This window comes from Apteryx mantelli, chromosome 28 (genome assembly GCF_036417845.1).
Source record: "Apteryx mantelli isolate bAptMan1 chromosome 28, bAptMan1.hap1, whole genome shotgun sequence".
NCBI lineage: Eukaryota > Metazoa > Chordata > Aves > Apterygiformes > Apterygidae > Apteryx > Apteryx mantelli.
The window spans coordinates 161,984-187,082 of NC_090005.1; the positions used below are offsets into that span (position 1 = coordinate 161,984).

Genomic DNA, 25,099 nt, shown 5'->3' on the forward strand with positions numbered 1-25,099 from the left:
TAGAAGAGCTGACAGGACACCATACATGCACATGGCACAGGAAGCAGCACCTAGTTTGTGCACAAACATGCAGAAATACTTTTATGGTGTGCAGATTCAGAGACTAGATGTTTGTTTCTTGTCCCTTAATATTTATAACAGTAAAACTGGTTTTGGTAGCCAGGGCTAGCTTTCATTGCTCTATCTCCAGATGCATACATGAGATTTTTCAAAATCTTGTTGAAACTTGAAAAACTTTCTCAGAACAGAGCTGAAGATACTTTAAAGACTGTTTTAAAATGACTCCAGTGCGTGTGAGAGCTGGCAGGCCTGGTCGTGTGTCACTCTGTGTGGGAGTCAGACAGTGAGCGATGCGTACTTGTGCCATGCACGCTCGGCGTGGTTTAATCTCCTTCGCAGGCTTTCATGAATGAACTTCGGGAGTTTTTTTATGAATGGGAGCTCCGTTCTTGAATGAATCCCAGAGCGCTGCGATCTGATTGGCCCTGGAGGCTAAAGCGACTCCCACTTTTCGCTGGGTGAGGGCCAAAGAGAGCCGGGATTGGCGGGCGTGCCCCAGCCCAAGGCTTCATTCACAAAGTCAATGAAACAAAGGAGCGAGAGAGCCGAGCCGTGAGTGAGGCGATGCGCCAATGGGAGGCCGCCCCCGGGCGCACGACCGCCTGAGCCACCGGGGCGCGGGGCGGAGCGCGACGGGGCTCCGCATGGGCCGCTGGCCGCCGCCGGTGAGCGCGGGGGCTCCGCCGGGCCGGGGCTTCGCCAGGTCGGGGGCGCGGGGGGCTCCGCCGGGCCGGGGGCTCCGCCGGGGCTGCGGGCGCGGGGGACGCCCTCCGCGCGGGCGGTGGGCGTCGTCCCCACGGGGATCGCCGTGGCGGCTAGGAACGGGGGGGTCTCCGTCCTGCCTCGTCGCCCAAGTTTCGGGAGCTACGGCGCGATCGCAGCCTCCCCCGGCGCGGCGCGGGTCGGCCCGGCGGGGGCTAGGGCGCCCTGTCCCGCCGCGGCCGCTGGGCCGGCAGGTGGTGGTCGCTTCGCGGGCCGCTCCGCCGGGTTGCCCCCGGACGCTCCCGCCGCTAGCTGCCGCCTGTACCTTCCGCAGGTGTCCGCCGAGAGCCGGCAGCTCCGTGCCGCGAGGTAGCGCACGACCGGGAGGATGAAGGGCTACCTGGACCAGCAGGTGCCGTTCACTTTCCCGCAGGTGAGTGGCGGCCCCCCCCCCGCGGGGGCCGGGCCCGGGCCTGCTCCGGGCAGGGACCTCCCGGGCTGATCTCTCTTTCCGCAGCAGCCGCCGGGCCACGCGGCTCCCGGCTGCCGAGCTCAGACGCGCGCTCGGAGGAGACCCGCGGCCCCGGGCCTGCCGCCGGCGCAGGAGTCGGAAGGTGAGTGGGGTGGGGGGGGTGAGGGATAGAGAAGGCTCTGGGCTGGGACCAGCCCCCCCGTCCCTCCCGGCGTGGCGAGCGCGGGAGCATCCCGCCGTCCGCCTCCAGCGCTTCACTGAGCAAACCTCTCACTTCTCCTGCAGACCTCTTCCAGGATCTGAGCCAGTTCCAGGAGACTTGGCTGACAGAAGGTAGGCTCCTTCCCCTTGCTCTGCTGTTTTTTATTTTATTTTATTTTTTTCTTTTTCAGTCGTCTGTTTTTGATGTTTGTTCTATTCTTCCTTTGCTTTGTTTGCCTAGCTCCAAACAGTAAGTATTTTTTTTTTTATCCTTGCCAACCTCTGGCTTGTGTAAATGAAGGATCATGAATCACACTATTGTGCTGGGTATTTGCTTATGAATGGAGCTTGGCTGTTAGCCCATTTTCCTAGTTAAAATTTTTGTTTCAGCCTCTACTTGCAACTGCTGGGATTTTGAGCTAATTTGTCACTTACCTTTGTTAGTTGCCAAAACATGGATGATTTCTTAAATAATAATCCGTTCTTTTAATTTGAGGAATAAACTGCTGCTCTTAACAGTTTTTTAAAAGATAATTCTCTGATGAGACCTTTCTGGATTTTCTTCATCTTTCAAAACACCATTTATTTCTGATGCTTAAATTGTTTTGCCTTTTGACTTCAAGGAAGAGAAAATTTCAAATCCTGAGGAGTTCCATTAATTCAAAGTGAAAATAGTTTTAAGCAGTTTGATCAATTTGCTTTAGCTCCAGCACTGCAAGCAGCCCATCTTCTGAAAGATTCAATATATATCATCAAGTAGAGAATCTTGATAAATATAAAACTACTGTGATATCGACACTTAACAAATGTTTAACAACAATAGTAATATAAGAATATGCTTGGTATTTTGAGCAAAGTTATTTCCCCTGATTTTACCACTAGTGAAGGACAATCCATTAAATCATTCTTTAGAGAATAAAGCCTCCAAAAACGATATTTGCCAACTGAATAAGATTATTTTAAAAAAATGTTTTATATTCATTTCACATTGAAAAGAAATGCTTTTGATTGAGCAATATTCAGGAGTGTGAGGATTGTAAGGATGCAAAACAATATCTGGAAGCTCTTCCAGGATTAAAATATTCATCTAGCTTACATCACAGGACAAAAACAGGTATTAATAGCTGCTCATCTAATAGAAGTGCTGAGTGTGCACACTTGCTTTAGACTAGTTTCTCTTAAATCTTCAAAAACCTTGAGCTGCCAGTAAGATAAGGTTGCCTCAGAATTGGATTCTGGTAGATTCTGAGTTTTAGGCTTTCTAATGTTTGATTAATATTTTTCTCACTTAGCCAAAGACTTTGTATGGAATTGCTTGACACAGGATTGCCAGTAGCAGAGTGTTTGCAGCATTAATTCATAAATATCATGGGGTGAAAGAAAGGCCACATTATGGTCTCACAACACTGAATGAAAAGAGGTAACCTCTATTTCATGATTAGTAAAGGATAATGCAAACTCTAGGAAAAAATGTAGGAGCAAAAAAACTTTATTTCCTACCCAATACCTTCCAATTCCAGAAAGAATTCCCTAGTGACTACAGTGTTGGATAGAAACAAATTTGGGTTCTCCTAATAGCTCTGTTATTTGCATCCTGTGGGACAGGAAAAATTTCTTATCCCTCGGAGTTTCGACTTCTTTATTTGATATTTATAAGTATTAATACTTTTTATTTCTATGACACCTTTCATTCAAAGAATTTTAGGAGCTTTACCATTTTCTAAGAACTGGTCCTCACAACACATCTAGCCAGCATGCACTGTAGTCTTCATTTTCTGTTTAGGGCAGCTGAGTCCTAGCGCATCCCTACGGCTTCCTCAGAGTCACACAGCTGAGAATGGACTCCAGGTTTCTTGGTACCTGGTTTCACCACTATAACCACAAAAAACACAAAACCCTTCCCATGGCAGTCAGTGCTTTTTAAAATTCAAAGAAACTTTTGGATGGAAATTCAGAGATTTTTCTTTAAATTACTATTGAATATTTGGAGTTAAGAAGGTAAGATTTTCATGGGAAGAAGGTTAAATGAGAAGGTATGCCATACCCCAGGAGTAGCAATCATAACATATGGTAGTTAGAGAAGACCTAAGATATGGCTCTGTAACAAGCATTGTCTTTGAAAGGTCACAGTAGGATCCAGGGAATAAAACCCTGTAGATGTCTGGTTTTGTTCTGTTTGTCTGACTTTACCAAATAGATCTTCCAGCCCCATTATCTTCTTGTCTTTATCAGCTTTTGCTCCAGGCCAAATGCAAGAACAACACTGGGCTTGCCAGTCACTGACTGGCCAGCTGCAATGCAAGAAATGCCCAACAATAACTATTTTATGTTTTTATAGCATAGAAAGGTTCTTTTTATATAGCTCATAGCACCTAGTCAGAGTCAAAGTGAAATCTCTGGGAAATTCAATACGTGTTTTAACAAACTAACATGATTTTAGACTACATATATGTGAAAATATTTTCTCAGATCTTTCTGAAGATAATCTATTTTGAGCATGGTGACCCCCATTTCCAGTCTTTTAACAAGAAAAGTTGCCCTCTGAAGTAAACTATTGTTTTTCCTATATTCACCAATATTACAAATTATTTTCCTGGATGGTGAAAATAACTTTTTTGGCTCGTCCTGTGTATGAGTCTCTCTGCTAGCATTTCTTCATGAGAAGACAACTGAAAACTTAAAAGTTCCTTTCTAAACAATGCAGAATATGACTCATTGAAATAGAAATAAATAAAAAGAAAATAAAGTGAAAATATTAAATATTTTATGTACTCTCTGTCTCTACCACATGTAGTTTAGAAATTTAGCTATTTTATTTTATTCTGTTTTACAGATCTTGATGTTAGTTTTAAAGGGGAAGAAAAATCCATGAAGTAAGCAAATTGTAAATATAAGTACACACCATGCATTCAGCCATATGCAAAATCTTAAAAAGTTTAAACCACATAGATATGTATTTCTTAAGATATGTGGTTTCATTCATAAGGCTATCTTTTTGTTTGCTCTTGAGTGGTGACAACTGTAACTAATTTTTTTCATAGTCTGCATCCATACCAAAAATACCCTGGGACTTGATCACGCTGTAGGAAGGGCCCAGTCAGAGCTGGGCTTGGAGCTCTGCTCGGCCTGCACGCTCTCCGCCGACTGCCTCTCCCAGCAGAACAAGCCTGAGACACGCTCCTTGCAGCACTGCCAGAAATGCACCATCCGTCTTTTGGTGGAAAAAAAAAAAAAAAATCTTTTTCAAGTGGGCAAAGGAGCAAAAGCCAATAGTGACATCATCTTTTTTCCGTGTGTAAAAAGCCCAGTTCAAAATTCTCATTCTTTACAAGTATCTTAGCAAAGAAAAGCAGAGCTGTCTTCCAACACAGGTCTATCCTTGGAGATGATCATACTTGAGCTCTACTGCCTAAATTCAGTTTTTCAGATGCATGAAGCTAAATGACATAAATATTGAGATTTTTTTTCCTTTCCTTTCTCCCCACTTTTATTCAGAAAATGTTTAGTTTTTCCTCAGGCAGAGGCCCTAGGTCCATCTTGTGCCTGTGCACTTGATGTGTTCTCCTTGCTGTGATGCGCTGTTGGTATGCTCCATACCAAAAGCAGCTCTTGCACACCATGCTGAGATGCATCTTAGACGCTGGTGGAGTGCAAGCAGACTGCCGGGACCTGCTACGCAAAGCCAGTTCAAACTAGGACATCTCAATGCTCTTGTCCTGGTTAAGTTTTGTGAAGTCCTGCAATGACGTTTGCAGTGTGTGGTGTGTCTGACCACTGGGGAGGGGGTTCGTGGTTGGGCTGGGGCTTGAGCTTGTGCGTCCGACAGTGCCTGGGAGGCTGGAGGAGGATCCTGTCCTGTCCAGTTTCCAGCAGAGGCTGATGCTGGGCTCAGCATAGCTGGGTGTAGAACCTGCCTCCGTTTGCTTAGTGCAGAGGTGCACATTTGTAAACCGCTGACAGTCAGCAATGACAAACACGATTTAAAAAAAAATTCCCTCCTATGCCAAGTGGTACAGCATAGTCCCACCAAAACATGGGACATGGGGAGGGCTGGTGGAGAGGAGGTGCCAGTATGTCTAGATATGTTTGGCCTCAGTGGGAAAAGGAACAAGAAAATGCAGGTTCCTAGAGGATAACTAGATCTTCCTGCTTTGGTGGAAGGTTGAGATTTTAGCAGGCTTTTTGTGTGGGAGTGGAGGGCATGTTCATCTGAGCAAGGTGCGATGGTGGGGAATATGGCCAGCGCTGCACAGCTGTCTTCAGGAAGCTGGCTGGGGAAGCGCAGTAATGCCGGGTGGATTGCCTTGAGCTGGAACTGCAATGTAAAGTGGGCTCAGAGTAATGGAGAAGAAATAGCTGTGTATCAAAATACAGGCCGAATTCTGGTCAGTAGTGTGGTTCTGATATCAGGGTAGTGTGCCTTTAGCTTCCTTAATCCCTTTTCTTTTTGTGATGGGGCAGATTTTAAGGTACTTGTAAATAAATGCAGATGTTGCTGCTGCTAAGGTAAAAGCTGGATTGAATCACCACTTTGCCTCCCGTTGTCTAAGGATGGTATTATGAGAGATGTGTTTCAACAAAACCCTGTGTGCTGGGCTTTGGGCAGGCTGTCCAAGGGCACTGTTTTGACTGGCTTATGTAGGTTTTGCAAAGGGAAAATGGGGACAAACCGCCCTGTGGAGTGGGGTAACCTGGCACAGTTAAACTAATGGTTGGGACATCTGGATAAATTGTTCCTGCTGTGAACATCTGAGGGCAACGTTGGTGAAAGCTTCTCTTGGCAAATAAGGAAAGCAGGGAATGGCGAAGACTGTGTGTAGCTGTCTCCTCCGTGAAACAAAAAAGGCTAGTAACCAAACCCTGCATGTCCGAGATATAAACAGAAGAGGACTTGTAGCGTAACTTGTAGCTGAAATTCCTGTGTCCAAACTGTCTAGTAGCACTATGGGCCACATTATTTGAGCTTGCATGTTGGAGCAATCTCTCTGGGATCCATCAGGATTAATAAATATGACCCTCTGGTTTGTGAAGAGGCATCAATGTATAAACAGTGTGCTGCTGGCTTTTCATGCCAGCAGATAAATATGGTGAGCCTCTCCAGTTTGTCTAAAGGAGGCAGCAAGCCTGAAGCTTTTTAACACTGTTGAGATGCTAATGTTGTTAACTCTTTCACTGCTTATCACAGCCAGCAACATCGTGTCCAGTGAGGCAGGCTGTTTAAGGAACCAAAGCAAGGTCTCCGGTGCTTCAGATGTCTTTATTAGACGGTGTTGAGGCATTCAGATGCCTCAGGCCTTGCTGCTGTTCTCCGAGCAGTGCTGGCAGTGCTGGCCGCAGGCAGCTTCCCTAGACAGGGGTTTTCCTGCACCGCTGTGCAGGGGAGGAGCAGCTGCTTAGTCAGGTTCCCTATGAGCGCTTCCTCTTATATTTCCTGTTTGCAAAACCATACACACATATGAGGTATTATTAATCATCCTTTCCCTCTCTTTCTACCAGGTTATACTATTTTTTTTTCTTTGAAATATTTTCTTTTTGCTGATTTACAAATTGTAGCCTATTCCACTAGTGCTAAGCTAGCCGCTAATTCTGGAGCTACTGCAAAGATGATTTCTATATGAAGGGGTAGATGCTTCCCATTCCTCTCATCACCTTGACGTAGCCTTGCCAAATTTACCAGTTAGTAGCTGTTCTTGCTATGATAAATGTTTAAAAATTCCTGCATATTATGTTTCTAAGGAAAAATGTGAACCTTGAGCAAATAGGCTTGCTGTTGTCCTTTTTTATTTCCAAGGCAAGAGAGAAAGAAACTGACAGGCTGATAAGGGGTAAATCTGCAGGCAGAGGAGCTGTATTCATTAATCCCAAGAGGAAACTAGCCCTAGTCACTAAAGTGCATCCCAGCAGAAAGCTCAGATCTCCCCTGCATAGACCGATTTCTGCCTTACTGTTAATTATACCACACAAAGTGCCCGGTCTAATTCTTCTCCTCTCTTTGCTCCCCCGGCAGCTCAGGTTCCAGACAGCGATGAGCAATTTGTGCCTGACTTTCATTCAGAAAACTGTAAGTAGTGTGGGGGCGAGGGCACCTCTCAGGGGAGGAGGGCAGGATATGCTTAAACTAAACAGATATGTGGGTGAGATGTGCAGAGTGAGGCCCAGGTACTCATTTCATTCCTACATTGTTGTGACAGTGACAAAAAAAACAGACTAACTGTCCATGTCCGGAGAGTGCAAGTGCATATGCTGAGGGATTTCAAAGAATGTATATCGTAGCTGCTGTATGTGTGAATAATTAGGCATCCCTGAACATCCCTGAGAAAAAAAAGCATTACTATGACAGTCAAAGGTAAAATTTGTGGCATTGTCCACTCCCCCGAGCAAAGTGCATTGGATGGTACGTGGGATGAAGGGTGCGGTGACTCCCATGGGCTCTGCTCGCCTCCGTGGCCCCTGGCAGAGCACACCTTGCTGGGATGGTCCCTGTGAAGCTGTGGCCCTGTCTGCTGCAAGCCACGGTGCGAGGGCTTAGTACCCTGAAGAGCTTTGCTGGCCAGCCTGACTTTTCTGTTCTTAGCAGAATGATTGCATGTGTCTGCACAAAAGTGTACAAATTATACCACAAACATTTGCTCTGAGCACTGGTCAAAGCACTCCCCACTGCAGAGGAGCCGGCTGTTGCACGGGGGCAGGTGTCTGCAGGAGCTGTCTGCGCCATTGCTGTGCAGCCCTGTCTGCCCTCCCCATGCTGGACCTGTCCTCTCTGCATGCCACTGTGTCATGAGGGAGCTGGCGCGGGGCTGACTCCAACTACACGCCTGAAATTTGTACAGACGGTGTGGAATAGCTGTACGTTGCAAGCAGCTGCAGGAACCCAGAGCCTGGACCATGACAGGCATGCCAAAGCTGCAGGAAGATGTCGCACCATTCCCTGGGCATGTTCACTTCTGGCAGCTCACTGAGAGCAGAGATGTCCGTTTAAAGCTGGTGCAGTCAGCTTTGGTGCTCTTTCCACAATGATGCCCCTCTCCGCCTGGGGAGGAGCAGGATTCTTCCTCCTTTTTTGTTTTTCTCCATGAAAACTAAAATGAAGTGCTTTTCCTGATTGTTCTGGTCTATCTCCCTCGCCTGGACTTGGCTCTGCAGCACAGCTGGGCTTGCTCTGAGTCATACGACTTGTTTCTTCCTCTCTTTGACCTGGAGCTGAGGAGAGGGCTGGTCCCATGTTTCACTCTGAATGAATGAGCCGGTTGTAATGCGATAGCCTGTTCCAGCTATTAAAGGCCGGAAAGAGTTGGCCGCTCCTAGCACATTTAGCTTCTTGAGGCTTGAATGGAGTTCAGTGTACTGGACAGAGCAAATTTTTTTTCCTAGGCTCAGTTGACACATTAGCAATTTTAGTGTGGTTCTATATATCTGTTTACTCTGTGCATTGAAAAGAGCTGCTGTAGACAGAAGGAGAACGGATGCTCCAGGCATAGAAAGACGCTTTTCTCTTGCCACTCTTCCCTGGGCCAGGACTGTTTGCACAGATGCAGAAGTGTCAGGCTTTGGATACCAAATCCATCCCTGGTGTGGGCCAGGCCCACCGAGAGGGTGAACTCACGCCCCTTTTCTGTCTGGATGGTGCCAAGAGCTGTCTGTGAACACACCACCCTACTCAGGCCCGGCTGTGGGACACCCCATTGTCCCTGAGCAGGAGCCAGAAACAACATGAGGCTCTGGACTCTTAAGGATGTATTTATTTATATTGATTTCTGTCAGGCTGTTTGGATCCCTTTGGGTCCTTGAGTGATGTAGGGATTAAAGATGGGCTTGAAACCCAGGGCAGGCAAAAGGAGTGAGGTTTGTGGGTTTTTCCCTCTTATGCTGAGGAATATAGTTGGGGGAGAGAGGGACTGGCGATAGAAAGCAGCTGTAACATCCTGAGCTCAGAGAGGCACCTGCAACCCTTTCTCCAGCCCTGTGGATAGCTGTCTGTTGCAGCACTTCTGAGGGACAACTAGCCCTGCATGTGCAGAGAGAGGTGGCCTGGGATGGTAGATGCATATATGGTTCAGGTTAGTGCTGAAATAAACTCAGAAAAAGTCTGAGCTATTCACAGGTCAGAATGTAATTTCCCTCCTGTAAAACTGTAGCCACAGCTCTGGACATCCCACTCTTTGCAAGCAGCATGGTGTCACCTGGAAGAGGTGGGAGTGAACTGGCAAGCAAGGGCCAGAGCTGGCCTTATTCAGAGCTCACAGTTTTGATACGGAGGGCAGGTATCTCACTTGTTTGGAAAACAAGCCCAGACCTATGAACCGTTTCTCAGGTCACTTTCCTTCCTAAGTCCAGTGACCTCCTGGCAGCAGTAGCAGAGCTCAGAGGCAAAGGCATAAGATGCTTAATGTGTCCTTCAGCCAGCGTAAGCTTTTCTGAGGAACTAGTGAAGGAAGTTTTGCTCCCTGCTGGATTTAATTAGGCATAAGAAGTAATAATACCCACATCCTACTTCCCAGTGCTGCAAACTGCAGCCCACATTTGTTACTCATGAAATCCTAACCAGCCCAGAGATATTCCTCCTCACCTGCATCAACCCATGACCAGCAACTAGTGCACTGAAAACGGGGCAGAGCCTTTTTCCTGTTCCATCACTTGAGTTTTGGATGAGCAGAGGGGTTAAGAGGTTCCCCCAATCCCACCTCCGGAGATGCTGGACTGTTAGTATAGAAGAGATTCAACAGTGGGAAACCTGCGTTTGGAAATTATATCGGCAGCTGCTGAGCGCCACCCTGGCAGCTTCCCGTCCAGGAATCGCAGTCTCCTGCAGAAGTGCCTGTCCTTTTTCGTGAGTGCTGAAGTATAAACCTGATACAAGTCATGAAATCAGACCTTTCAAGGGGAGGCTGCTGAGAGGACCTGACAGCTCCTCTTCTGACTTTGAGGTGAATTATAGTGAAAGCAAGGGCTCGGAAGTCAGATTTCTGTTCTGTACTCTGCTTTAACGCTGACTCAGTTCCTTTGAAAAAAGGATTTTAGCTATCTGAATTGGCTGGAACTTCTGAAAACAGTACTTGTGTAAGGTGTCTGAGTACAAGCTAGCCTGGTGAAAGTCTGTAACAGTATGCAATATACATAATAGTATTTTCCCACAGACAACCTTCAGCAGCTTGTGTAGCTGTGTCTAAGAAAACCTTGAATTCATAGTCCTACAGGACAAACTATATCACCATGAAGTCTATAGCATGACATAGTATTAGTGCATTATAATTTAATGCAATGTTGTTCACAAGACATGATTACCCGGTACGTCAATGAGAGAACATTTTACATGATGCAGATTAGAGCTTTGCTTTTGTGTGTGGAAGACTGTAATATGCACATGCTGTCCCTTGGGACACAACAGAAAATGTCTGTCCCAGCCTTGAACAGTTTAGGAAATTACCCACTCTAAATCCTTCTGAGTGCTCTGGATTATCACAGAGTATATTAGCACTCTTAAATCTGTTCCTTTAAGGCTGATGTACCATATGAACCCCATTATATCAAGAGCAGAGCTCAGGAAACTCCAGTGAATGTCTATTGGTATTTTGTTTCTCTCAGAGCCAGTTGAACAAGGAGCAAGGTGGTGGCATCTGAACCAATTTGTTGTTGGTTGATGTAAACATGTCTCCAAAAACAAGAAACGTTTTAACTTGATCTTTCATTTCTCTCCCACAGTAGCTTTTCACAGTCCTCCTGCTAAGGTTAAGAAGGAGCCCCAGAGTCCCTCCTTGGACCCCACACTGTCCTGCAGCCATAAGCAGCCTTTCCAGTACCGCAATGGCGAGCAGTGCCTTTACACCAGGTAATGCAGCTGGCACAGGGGAGGGACAGGAGCTGCTATGAAATGAGTAGCACTGCATTATCCAGTGAGGAGGTGTTATCACCGCAGCCTGGTCTGGCTGTTGGGTGTGCTATGATGCAAACTAACCAGTTGATCAGCTGGTGGCATCCTGCTCAGACTGCAGTCTGCTGGAGCGGATAGCTCAGACCCACACAGGGTAAATCTGGATCTGCCTCTTGGGTCTTCCCTTGCGCTGCTTCTCAGCTGCCCTGATGCTGAGAGCAGGCTTGACATTTGTCACATGCTTCTCTCTCCCCATTTCTTCCTCTCCTTTCCCAAATCTGTCCCACGAGGGGCTCCCTGACACTACCACCCACAGTCCCAGCCCTTTGCCTGAGCTGTTGTATGACCTCTTCAGAACGGACACCTTCTCCAGTTTGCTGCTTGAGGAGTTATTGCTGTCACGCATGGGAGCAACCAATGATCAGAAAAGAAGAAGCTTCTACTTTATGCTTCTGGCCTAAGTGGTTGGATGGGTGGGACAACATATCTGCTTGTGACGTGTTCTCCCTGGGTGCTGCCACAAGTCCTTCTTGGAGAGTTGTAATGCTCCAATATCTGTTTGACTGTCCCAGTGCCTATGATCAGACCAGACAAGTTGGAATCAAGTCCCCCAACCCAGGAACCCCGCTACAGTCACCGCTTCAACATTTCCCTAGGCAGGACAGGAGCTTCCTGAGCCCTGTGGGGCCACCCCACTCCACCTCCAGCTGTGGATATCTCATGGAAAACAGGTGAGTGACTGCTGGGAGGAGGCAGCCACTGCCCTCCTCAGTGGTCTGGGGAGAAGGGGCTGCGGCATCTGGATTAAAGCTCTCGGCTTCCAGCAATCACAGGATCCCCCTGCCCAAAATACCTGGGACCCACAGCTGCTGCCCTGGTTTTCAGAGGACATCAGAGGCCTTAAGCCCATCAGATCCGGTGAACGATGGACCGGGTAGTTGCTCTTAGAAACATCTTTCGGTGGGGTGCTTTCCCTGCCCAGCTGTGCTTGCAGCTCCCACATCCCTAGTAAGAGCCTCCACCCACCAGCCCAAGGTCCCCCCAGCCGTTCTGCACCAGGGGCCAGACCAGACGGCCAAGAAACAGCCATCCCATGGCCTCTCCCTTCTTCTAGCTCTGCCTACCACCCAGCCGTGGAGATGTGTCGCTCCTTCCCCTCCTCACAGGGCATGGCCCGAGAAGCCCCCATCGCCTACCAGCGCCAGGTGCCTGAGCCCTGCCTCCAGTACCCCCAGCAGGGCTTCAAGCAGGAGTACCATGACCCGCGGTACGAGCAGGCGAGCCAGGGGGGCGGCAGCCGTCAGTACCCGGCAGCCGTGGTGGTCAAGCAGGAGCAGGCTGACTACGCGTATGACTCAGGTAGGCAGAAGGAGCTCTCGGACTGCGTGAGCCGGGCATCAGTGGGGGTGAGTGAGCTGCTGGCCGAACAACTGTCGCTGGTCGTTTGGGCTTTGAAACGGTACTGCTTTGTCTTCAGGAGTGTTATTACTATTCACTTTACGTGGAAGGCAGTCAGACCATAGCAGTGACTATGTAAAAATCCCTAACCTAGATAGATTAATGTGCTGGAGAACTTTGTGCAGTGAGCTCCAGTACCAGGAGTTTCCCACTTACCATCAGAAACAGAGGAAAGAGTGTTCCCGATTTTGTAGGGAGTGTAGTCTTCAGGGGGACGTGTGGACTGGTGGGTGGTGGAGAGGGAACGAAGCAAGGTCAGTGTTGAAGAAATTATACTGAAAACCTGTAAACGGCAGCGGAAAGGAGAGAATCAAATGTCTTTGGGCCTGTACAGAAAAGCCCGTCCTGGGTCCCTGCAGCAGGAGGTTTGGTGACAGGGTGACCTCCAGGCGCTGGCAGCGGGGCAGAGCGGCGCTGGGTGCAGGGATTGCACTGTGGAGCCTCCAGCTGCTGTCCCCACACCATCTGGCCCCGCATGCCTCTGCCCTGAATGGAGGCGGAGGAATTTCATTCACAAAATGGAGGAGTCAGAAGCCGCTGCTCTCCCAGACTTGGGCTGGCGGGTGTCAGCTTTCACCGCTGCCGTCTCACCACAGCTGACATTGGCCGTGCTGGAGACGCCAGGCAGCGCACTGCTGCCTGCAGCAGGTCGCGGGCAGGGAGAGCCCATGCCCCAGGTTGGAGGTTACACTGCAAGATAAGCCAGCCCTGTTCTGGCAAACAGATCTTTGCCCTGGACTTGTGCAGCTAGCAATGAACTGGCCACTTCCAAGGACAGGCACAAGCCCAGAGCCGGGTCTTTCTTGGCTGGGCTAAGTGCAGCTCAGCTGGTCTGCAACTCTCATAGTGTCAACTTCCACCTGCTACTTCCCAGAGAAACAGGGCACACAGAGCAGGTATTGGAGATTTCAGAGGATCACGATGGGGAAAAAAAGTTTATCTATAAATTCCAAAGATAGCTCTTCAGATACCAGACAGATCAAGTAATTCTCTTATTTTCCACAAGAGATAAATGTTATTTTTCAGCAGACCTGCCCAGATTCTTGCTACTCTGATACCACTTGCGCAATACCCTGTTCTAGCAGGCATGTTGCTTCTGGTTTCCTGGTGTTTTAATGGTCATTTTTGAATTTGTTTCCTTTAGAAGAAATAAATACACAAATAAAAAGCTCCCATGTGGGTATAGAATGCGTTTCTGTGGCCATGCTGATACCACACTTTCACTGGGTCCTTCTGTCCAGACGGGGGAAGAAAATGCACAACCCATAGAAGAACACTTTTGTGAGCATAGTTTACGATTGTAATAATGCACAGTCCGTCAGCTCAGTACCCTTCTGCCCTTAGCAGCAGCAAAATGTCTGCCTAAGGCAAACACAGGCATACAAGGGAAACGTAAGGTAAATCTTTCCAAAGCTCCCAGTTACAGCTTCCATTTCAGCTATAGGTAGAAAATAGGTTTGATTCAGAAAACACAGGATACAGAGGCTATGAATTGCAGTGCCCAGTAACAACATATACTGTACAGAGAGCTTGAAAACAAGCAGAAGGTCTTTTTTTTAAACTGAGAGTGTTTTAACCTTTATGCTTTCTCCATTGTTCATGAGAATTCCCTATTTTGATGTGAAAAAGCCAGTGAGACTTAAAATACCTGAAATGATGTTTCTGAGACACACTCTGTAGTAAACATTCAGCTGTTGCTGCTGTCCTTTAATGTCAGCATAGTGCCCCCAGAGAAATGCAATGCCTTCTTCACCTGCAACAGCTGTAGCAGAGTTCAATTATCTTAAACTAAGTTTTCGAGGAAGGAGAGGTGTCATACAAGTTTGCCTTATTCTCTGAGATTTTGCACTGAGAGTGGAGTGTGGGTGTGGACAGAAAATCTCTGCTACTCTGAGGGACAACATGTGGTAGTATCACAGGGATGCCATACTGTAATCGTGATAGGAAGCATAATGCAGATGAAGTTGTGGTGGGATGGCCGAGAGCTAGGAAGTTACCTGGTGTGGCATGAGCCCTTTAGGAGTGCCCTAATTTGGATGTTGGTCTGGCAGCTGCACTTACCTGTCCATGTCTGGAGAGCAAGATGGTTCTGCCTATGTGTGTGCTTTGCAGTGAAATCAGCTTGTTAATCGTTCTGTAGATGTTCCTGGCTGTCCTTCCACGTACATGAATGTCGAGAGTTACCCAAGCCATTCAAATACAGAAGGTTCATTAGGTGAGAAACTCAGTGCCTGCCTTCCTTTCCCCCGCACCTGCATTGCATTGCTCTCTAGCACCAGCCTTTCTGTGTCTCCAACTGCACGTGCTGCTTTCTCTTGTAGGCTACAGCTATGACAAGCAGATGAGGGCCTTTGCTGATGATGTCTGTGTTGTTCCAGAAAAATTTGAAGGTCAGAGAAAGAATGGCTTCCAGTTTGGGTGGTGGGTTTGCAGCCAGAGTCCCAGACCTCGGTAAATGTGAGCTGAGATGGGAGAGACTCTGGGACACCCTGCAGCTTCTCCTGGGGCAGCTCACAGCCACCTTCACCTTTGTAGCTCTCTTTTACAAGGCAGAACCTCTGCAAAGAAGGTGTAGGGCTGTTATCATTAGAAATACCTTGTTTGCTCTCACCAGGAGACATCAAGCAGGAAGTTGGAGGGTACCGGGAAGGACCACCGTACCAGCGACGGGGATCGCTCCAGCTCTGGCAATTCCTTGTGGCTTTATTGGATGATCCAACCAATTCCCACTTCATTGCCTGGACGGGCAGAGGGATGGAGTTCAAGCTCATTGAGCCAGAAGAGGTGACACCATTTCGCTTTTCTCCATGCTCTGGGGGAGCAGCCACCGTTTCCGAGGCTGCAAATTCCCACGTGGTTTTTCCTCTGCCCTGTGCAGGCTCTGGCCTGCCAGTGAGACCTTCAGCAAATCACAGTTTTCAGAGGAGGCCAAAACATTAAGGTGACACAAATACCAGGTTTAACGAAGGCTAGGTTTAAGTTTAGGCTCTCTGCAATGCAGCGAGTCACATTTCCCATGGCCTCCACTTCCTGGGCTGCTTCGCTCCCCACCTTGCAGCAGTCTGTGCTGTCCATGCACTCCCCGCTCAGGGCTGACATCGAGACATGGGGCTTTGAGCCCTGCTGATCACAGAAGCTTTCATAAAAATCTGGAAGAAACCATGTCCTAGTCTCAAGATATCTTGATATCACAACTGGTATTAATTAAGGTGTCATTTCTAATGCTATCATGACCCCAAAAGCCCAGTAATACCTGACAATAGCTGGGAGATGTGCCTGGAATATCTGTTTGTGTCTCGTCCCTGTTAGAGCTGTGTTTAGCACTGTTGTTATGTATCAGCCTCTGTGGGCACCATCAGTGCAGATGAGTTATTTTGCTGAGCTAACATGTTTACAGCAGATTTTTCAGTCTCACAGATGAAGCTAAAAACCATGTAGTGGGAAGAGGCACGCTGGTCTTCCAGTGGAGCTGTTCTCTTATGCATGGGCTATTGCTCAACTTGCCTGATCCTTTCAGATAAAACGTAGCACAGGATCAAGCAGCCTTTCAGCATCCTCAAGCTTTCAAAGCCCTGAAGAACAAGGAGAGGTGGTGACTGCAAATGAGCTCTGCAGTGGCAAGGAAAATGCCTGTCTATGATACAGGATGTTTCAGTTTATCAGTTCTATTCTTCCTCTTTAAAAGCGGCTAAATAATTTTTGCTTGATTCTATTATAAAACCGTTGTAAATGTTTGTATGTGCTTTGGTGCAGTGTTGTTCCCTCAAAAGAGAATCTGCCGGATCTGGTTCTTCTGCCCTTGGGAGTGTTCAGACACTCACGCGCTCTGGTGCTTTATTCTGCAGGTAGCCAGGCTGTGGGGCATCCAAAAGAACCGTCCAGCCATGAACTATGACAAGCTGAGTCGGTCCCTTCGCTACTATTATGAGAAGGGCATCATGCAGAAGGTCAGTTTGCAAAGCAGCTGAAGTTTCTATGCCTTTCGTGATGCTTCTCTTGTTTGTGACAGGAAGGTACTGAATGTGCTGTAGCTGGCCAGGCTTCCTGAGCTTTCCTTCCCCTGGACTTCTCTTTGCAGCAGACAAAGAAAAAAAATCCTATGAGGAAGGTGTAATGGTGCTGAATCCAGGCAGCATATAGGAAAAAACACATAATTTCTTTCTTTATCTGTATCTGCAGCTGGGAGAGAGTGGGAGTTTACTCAGCTGCAAGGACATACACCTGGCTAGATTTACTGTGGGTGAGAGAAAGAGACGCTACCTGGGGGTTGCTCCCATGCGGCAGGGATGCTCTCCAGACCCAGGGCATGGGAGGGGACAATGGCAAGTGTAGCTATATCATGGCACAGACTGCTCAGGGACTGTTGGTGCTGTTGCCACCTGAACAAGGAGACAGCTGGCAGCATCCCATTTCCCAGGTACTCTTCCCGGGGAGACCAGAGCAGCAGGAGCACAACGTAAGGAGAAGTTTGCAACCCCGACGTGTCTCGGGGGGAAAGGGCTAGAGCAGCCAAATGTTTCCACAAGCTTTCTCCAGGCTGAGGAGCGTCGCACTGGTGCTGCCTGGGTGCCTGCAACATTCAGCTTGTCTCTCCCTGCAGGTGGCCGGAGAACGCTACGTGTACAAGTTCGTGTGTGAGCCCGAAGCCCTCTTCTCTCTGGCCTTTCCTGACAATCAGCGCCCCACCCTGAAGGCAGAGTTTGACCGGCAGATCAGTGAGGAGGACACAGTGCCCCTTTCTCACCTGGATGAGAATGCGCCTTACCTGCCGGACCTTGGGAGCCTTCCCCCGCAGCTTTACGGCAAAGGCTATGTGTATTAGCACTGCTGGGAGCCCGCTGGGACACCCTCGCATATGTATATAAGGAGACACTTGGTTAGTATTTGGTCGGTATATGCATGTCCCCAGGCCAGCCTGGGGCTGCACTAGACTGTGGATACCTGCCTTGGTCAGGGAAAGGTTTCGGGTCCACCTGTGGATAAGCAGCTGGCCATCATCAGGGCTCCTGTGTGCATGTGATGAGACCCCGTGGGTGGCAGGATGGGACTAGCTCTCAGAGACGCAGACGTCCTCCAAGAAGGGGAGCCCAGCTGCAGCAGTGTCTCAGGTAGCTGCTGCCTCTGGCCAGAGCAGATGAGCCTGTTGCAGTCCTTCTCTTCGGCCAGGGAGGAGATGGGGTCCTACTGGATTTTGTCTCTGATTTGAGGATGCTACAACACTGCTGCTGACTCCGTTCCTCCAGCACCTGTCCAGAAGCCCTGTACGAGCTGCCCGCAGCAAGGGACAGCTCTGATCCACGCGAACACACCGCTGCCAGGGCAGACGTGCCTTCTTTCTGGGAGGGCTGCAACGCAGTGGTCACAGACCACTAACAACCCCTTTTTGGGAATGGGGAATACTTGTGGTCTTGTGTGTGCTTGCTCCTGCCTTACTTGCTTCATGCCAGGGCTGGCTGGTATTCAGGACTCTGTCTGAGCAGGGTAGTGGGAGGGACTGGTCGGGATTAGAGTCCTGGAGCTCGTGGCACCACACGCAGTTCGGGAGAACGGCAGAGCTGCTGGGCTGCACCAGTCTGGGGCACAGCTCCAAGCCAACATCACCTTCAGGTAGGGGGAGCGCAGGAAGCAGCAAGACCGGAGCCACCGGTTCCTCATAGTGTCTGGCTCGCAGAGGTCTGGCTCTGGCCATTGGCTATTCCAAACTCAGTAACTTCTTCAACAAACTTCCTCAGACTCTGAGTATGCCCATCCTGGGCCTGGCAAGAAAATCATCTGAGGCAAGAAAAGAACCTGGTGAAGGTGTGTTAAGAAAATACTTTACAAAATAACTTAAAACATACAAATTTCTTAATGTCTGAATTTAGGCTTAACCGCTGCAGATGTTTGCATGTTTGAGGGAAGTCCTGGAGTGGCTGTAGGGTGGACATCTCAGCAGCCCAATGCAGCACATGCAGCTTAACTAGACTCTGGCTGGTTTTCCACAATGGGGAAAATCTATAACAGGCACCACATCCCCATTGATGGGTGCCTCACTTCTAATTAGCAGCTCCAGCCATGTGCCCAGTTAGAGGAGGAGCAGTATGGGGTACCCAAACAGCAGAAGCCTGCTTCCTGCTGCTTCAGTTTGACACGCCAGCCATCAAGTGCAGGGCACTGCCAGCGCTGCCATTGTGGTCATCCAGAGAGGGAATTCTGTACATTCATTGAAAGCTGGGCTTTCCCCAGTGATTCTCCCCTGCGTGGCTTCTGCCAGCCTTGTTCCCGGGAGCAAGGGCCAGGAAAAGCAGCTCTGATGGCCTGAGGACAGGTCAGAGCCTCAGGGCAGCCTGCTCTGCTGGTGCCTTTGAGTGCCATGTGCGGCCCAGAGGCTCGGTGTCCCAGCAGCTCCCACTGGGCAAGCACTCTTCCCCCGGGGTCCCAGGAGTGAGGATGAAGGGAACCCCCCCATTGGCATAATCTGTCTTTATTATTTATGAGTGTAAAAATACTATAATTAATAAATTGGTCTATATCTTTGGCCTGTGCCCCTGGGTAATCTTTCCTTCCCTTCTGAGATTGCTCTGCCCATCTCCTTGGCACCAGCTTGCAGCTTTGTGTAGCTTGATCCAGGGAGTCCAGGGATGTGCATCTACTTCTGGATCTTGGAGGAGTTCAAGAAATGAACACTGCACTCCCTTGACCTACTCACAGCCAGTCACGTGTGAAGCAATCAGCCACCCTGTGGCCACGGTCCCCTAAGTTCAGAGGAGGGTGGACCCACCTGCAGCCCCTGCGGGCAGGGGATGAGAGGGCAGGAACCCAGCTGCGTCCTGCTCTCACTCCACGAGTTGGATCCATGCAGGTTTCACACTAAAAGCATGCAATGTTTTATTTTCACTGTTACTGTTTTTTGTACCAAGCTAACAGGCTCCTGGCCTTTGGCAGTTGCTTTTCATGATTCACTGCTGAATCTTATTGAGGAGCAATACCTGTTATGAGCTTCCCCAAGCATCTGCTGCTAAGGTAAGAGTAGTATTTCTCCAGGGCATTGACAACCCAGGGCATTGGGTCTGAGAATTTTGTCACAAAAGCCCTCACAAATGACAGTTTAGGATCAACAACAGCCCTTCTCTCTCTTCTCCCAATACGATGATTTGCCTGTGGGCCAGCGTGACAGGAGTGGCTGCTGAGCACTGTCAGCAGTTATGTGCCTTCTGGACAGCGGCAAGCAATGGTTTCTTTATTGTCATACTGCAAACGCAGTTATCCTTGCTTTAGAAAAGCAAGAGGCAGACCAGCTGAAGGAGGGAAATTCAGTCCAAGGCTGGCTGCTGCTAGGCATAGCATGGAAGAAATATTGGATTTGTAAATACAAAATTAGATTTAAAGGATGATGCTGTATTTTACTACTTTCCAGGCTACGAAGGCAAGAAAACCCAGTGAGAATTTAACGTTCCTCCTGGCATTGCTGTAAGCTTCTTGCGTGTGTTAAACTGCTCCCAGCAAGCCACCTGGCCCAGCAAAAGTCCCTCGTTATCAGGGGTGTAAGGGCACAGGAAGGGTCAGTAGCACACGCAGCAGGAGAGGTCCAACGGGTGCAGTGGGAGAGGTCCTGCAGTCTGTATTTGATCGGAGGCCCCCGACCAGCACTGGCTGCACACACACACGCAGGGACAACCTTCCTGGAGACACAGTGACATCAGAGCAGTCACAGTCATAGTTGATGTCCGGCAGCAAGGCGCCAGAGCTAAATGCCATGAAGAGGCTGGGGAAAGCAGCATGAAGGTTTATTGTCTGAAGCCGGCATCCGTGCCCGTCTCGTGTGCACCTCCACGGCAAGCGCGAGGAGGGAGGAGGGCGCTGCCAGCCCCGGGAGCTCTGCCAAGCCTCGCTGCAGCCTCAGGCATCCTGCTGAAGTGCCGGAGCCTTTGGCGTGACACCTGCCTCCTCCCTCCGGAGAGTCCGGCTCCTCCGAAGAGAGGCACTTCTGCTTTCTATAGATGAAATGTAGGCACGGGGTGTACCCTGCTGCAGGATTTCGTTCCCAATGAATGTGACCAGGAGCTTGCTTCTATTTGCTATCTTTCTTTTTTTCCAGAGCAATTGCTGTTGCCGTGGCCTTGCTGTTGCTCCTGCTGCAGCAGCGGTGCAAAGCCCAGCAGGAAGCACCATAAATCTATTACCCAGAACATGATGCAAAGTTCCTTTCTGGTCATACTAAATAATTAATGTGTAACATTACAGCAGGTCCCAGACGTGCCCTTAGAGTGTGTCGTCTAGGACAAAAGAATTAACCCCAGCATTGATGGGTTGCCAAGTAGAGCTGAAGGACCTCGAGAGTGTGACTACGGGACTTTCTGATACAATTTGCTGAGGATAAACAAGAAAATACTTGGATCAACAGATTTCATGCCCTGAAATAACTATCAATAGGGAAAATGAAGAGCAAGGGCAGCAGCAAAGCTTACTTTATGGGTTGAGTAGTACATGGGAAGGGAATAAAAAGAGTTATGAGAATTGGACTGTTCTTTTTTGGGCCATATACAACACAGACCGCTAATGCCATGTGGCTAGGCAAAGCCTCGACAGCAGATCCAGGGGTTGCAGATAGGGCGGGAGGGGTGTCACATTGCTCCAAGCACTTTCAAAAGTGTCAAAAAAGGTAATGAAGTCTGGCCTGGCCCAGGTCGTGACTGCAAAAGCCACATGAACCAAGCGGGGCCGCCCCAAAGAGCGAGGAGAGCAGCAGGTACCCCTGGCTCCCTTTTGTGACATTCCTGCCCTGCTGCACAGACCCGGCAGGAGAGTCGAGCTCTGCATGAGCAGCGTGCGCCTGTGGGCAGCACCTTCGTGCCCACGCATGTTGGGGGCTCAGCTGGAGCACAGGAAGCCTGCTCTGGCCCCGGGTCAGTACTTTGCACATCGCCAAGGCACAGGAGAGCATGGGGGTTCCAAGGGCAGCAACGCCGGGACGTTTGAGTCCCTGTAACGTTTTATGGAGGCACTGTGCTCCTGGGAAGGATGCTGGCATTAGCTCTGCTGACATTCTCAGGAGATTCATTCTCATAAATGAATCGGCCCTAACGACACCCACACGCATCTCCCCTCTGCTCCTCTGAGTTTCAGTCACAGTAATACTGTAATCTACCACAATGCTGGAGACTGTTTTGTACCATTAATATAGATCTCTCCATGCCTTGATGGCTGATACATGGATGAGGGGGCAGGGGGGCAGGGGGGCAGGGCCTTCGGCACGCCGAGGGTGCCTGCAGAGACAGGCTGCCCAGTGCAGCCCGCAGCCCCCCATGCTGGATCAGTGCCATCCATCCCTCACGCTGCCTGGTTCTGCTCGCCGGTGCTGAGGGCACGGGAGCTGGCGGGTCCGGGGTGCCCAGGCCCCCAAGGGTCGCACTGTGACAGCACGGGCTCTGCATGTCGTGAGGAGACCACCCCACGCTCACGCCAAGCTCACGCCGCTCATGGCACCCTCCGGGAGGGCTCACCCCACTGTCCCCATCCCTGAACCATCAGTCCAATTAAATGCAGAAAAGACCATAAAGAGAGAGAGCAGCATCCACCCACTGTCACCCTCAAACAGAGGGCAGCTCAACTTTCTAGACCAGCAGCAGTCACCTGGGTGGTCCTCAGGGCCATGACCGACACCTGTGTGGCCCTCTCCCAGCTTTGCTCGCCTCACTGGGGTGAACAAACATCCTCACCTCTGCTGCAGCAGAGCTCGTTGGCAGCCCAGCCCTGGCCTGGCACGCGGCTCCCTCCGGGCCAACTGCCTGCGGTCCGGTGATTGGCGACAGCCCTAAATCCTGGGTGCCAAAGTGGCCAAGGGATCCCTGGTGACCTTGCCTCAGAGCGAGGTCCAGATGTTCACGGCTGTAGAGAAGCGCTTGAACACAAATGCAGGTGTGGGAGAGAAACCCCATGTTCAAGTTAATTAACATAAAAACCAAAGCCACCTCATGACTGTGAGTCTACCTTCACTTGCAGTCACCCTGGCTTATGTGTAGGGCAGAGGAGGAAGCTTTTCCCACCTGCATGTTTAAGTCTTAAATGCCTCCCCAGGCACTTAAGGCATTGGTTAATTCTCCAATTAACAAAGAGCAGAGGAGGCACAAAACTTTCTCAGGCTTCTCCCCATGCTTCTGATGCAATTTTGTTTCCTAGACTTGAAGGAATTCTAACGCTGGCTTTCTGTCAACAGTCTTTTCAAACACTATGGCTGACCTAAATGGTACAAATCAAGCATCCAAATTCTGAAATAACAATGATGTTTGTTGACCACTTTCCTAGTCTTGCAGCAGCCAAGCCATGGCATGAAGCCAGGTACTGTAGCAACCTGCCGCTGACTGATCCAGAGTAACACACGGCCACCTCCTTGCCTAGGTTTTCTAGCAAAGGGGCACTAATACTGAGCACAGACAGGAGACAAGGAAGCACTGCTTTCAGCATGGCTTTCAGAGCAGAGCCAGGCTGGGACAGACCCACCGGCCGACCAGCTACAAGACCGTTTTGAATCGTAATAAACCAGCCCACCCAGCCCAGCGCAGTCCAGCGTCTCCACTGCCGGTACAGGAACAGGCCAGCCAGAAGATTTATGTAGGTTACAGAACATACACATATAAAACATATTTGCTAGAATTAGATACTCACTCGCTGTATTCCCAGCTGGCCTAAGAGAACACTGCATTCATAAATGAGAAATTCCATGAAGCTGCTAATGGGTCAGTATCACAGCCTTCTGCAATTGTCACAAAAATCTCATGAAAACTGAATTACTAAAAAACAAAACCCCCTTTGTGTAAGCAGCACACTACTGTCACACTGGCTCTGGTAACAAGCCCATTAATGAGGTTAAGGTAGTTACTCTAACAGATGGAACATGTGTGGGGCTGGCTGTAAAAATCATATTTATCTTTCTTGAATTAAGGGCAAAAGGTTGATTTTGGATGTGTGAGTGAGCGTGCGCATGTACATGCAAGTAGGGGTTTTTTTGCTCCGAACCCTTTGTTTGTGACAACAAGCTAACACATGGAAATTGGCCTATGGCACATGCTGCCGGACCTGGAGACAAGTGCTCTTTGCTCTGTCCGCTCAGACAGATTCACTGCCCTGTGGCAGTGCACCACAACGCGCTCGGGGAAAGCATCTGGGGCAGGAACTGCAACGCTTACTTTGTGCTGCTTGCATTAGGTGTTCCTCAAGCCACAGCGTCTTTCAGGAGCAGAGGGGTTCACAGCCAGCTTAGAAGTCCTCAGAGGAACTGTTCAGTATTTCAGATTGCTCCTTGGTCTTCCAGGAAGAAGACAAGAGAGAAAAAGAAAAAAAGAAAAAAAAAAAACAAATAAAGCACCAATAACTTGGGACATTTAGTACACCTCAGTAGCACAGGGCAAGAGCCTTCATGTACCCCCCACAAAGGCTGATAGCAGTCTGCCTGCCTCTCCTGGGAGTGGCACTAGGCATTTTCCTTCAATTTATTCTTGTTTAGCTCTTCTCACCCTGTCTGCATCCCTGGTTTTCCCTCTGTTTACCTGTAGCTTGTTCTCTGCCAGCAGGGATAAGGTTAACCCCAATGCTTTGGCAGTCAATGCCTTCCCCCCTATTTACAGCCCAAGCCTGTGTTTCAACACCAGCTGCCGAATGCTGCAGGAAGCGGAGAGCCACCCAAGCCCGGCGGTCCAGCGGCTGCACTTGCTACTGGGGCTGGAGCCAGCACAGCCCCTCCCTCATGGCACGCTCGTGGACACCTCCATCCCAGATGGGCAGGATCTGCAGCACAACAACAGCTGCAAATGGCAAGGATTTTTTGACTGCTGACCCAGACACACATGCAGGTATTGTGCACACAAATGAACTTACATTATTCAAGAAATTTTTAGCAGTTATGCTGATACAACACCTCCAAAAACATTCCAGACTAGACACTTGGCCTCAGCTGGCAGGACTTCTACCTTTAAATAAGAGATTTGTGTGATCAGTCCTATAGTTTTAACTCAAAATGAACCAAAAAATCTGCTCTTTAATCATTTAAGATAAACCAGTTAATTCAGACAGGCAGGCTGGCACACATGCTCACCCAAGCATCTCCCCCAGCAAAGTTCAAGGAGCATTTTCCTCCAGCAAAGAGCCAATATACCTATTCAGTTGACATAAGCATTGCCAGAACAAAGTGCATCAGGCAGCTTATTTTCTCTTTTTGGCATGACACAAGATAAGCAAACTAAAAAAAAAAAAATCATAGAAACAGCAGAAGACACTGGAATGTTACTGCTCTGAGGCTTTTGAGCATATCAAGTAGATAAAACATGCTTAAAATAAACATGGAAGTGCTGCAAGTCTGCAAG

General features: G+C 49.1%; 1 protein-coding gene across 3 annotated transcripts; it reads left to right on the forward strand.

The window, feature by feature from the left end:
• Positions 1-609: 609 nt before the first annotated feature.
• Positions 610-19,277, forward strand: ETV4 (ETS variant transcription factor 4). Of its 3 annotated transcripts, none has more exons than XM_067311879.1 (13): positions 610-725; positions 1,097-1,195; positions 1,280-1,376; positions 1,520-1,567; positions 7,443-7,496; positions 11,135-11,261; positions 11,876-12,034; positions 12,418-12,662; positions 14,902-14,976; positions 15,083-15,151; positions 15,376-15,545; positions 16,607-16,708; positions 17,362-19,277. In XM_067311879.1, the coding sequence occupies exons 2-13, from the start codon at positions 1,151-1,153 to the stop codon at positions 17,581-17,583; spliced, it is 1,413 nt and encodes a 470-aa protein (XP_067167980.1). In that variant the 5' UTR covers positions 610-725; positions 1,097-1,150; the 3' UTR covers positions 17,584-19,277. The 3 variants fall into 3 exon arrangements, with proteins under 3 accessions (XP_067167980.1, XP_067167982.1, XP_067167981.1); XM_067311881.1 differs by having other exon boundaries at positions 11,960-12,034; XM_067311880.1 differs by having other exon boundaries at positions 1,283-1,376.
• The last annotated feature ends 5,822 nt before the right edge of the window (positions 19,278-25,099 follow it).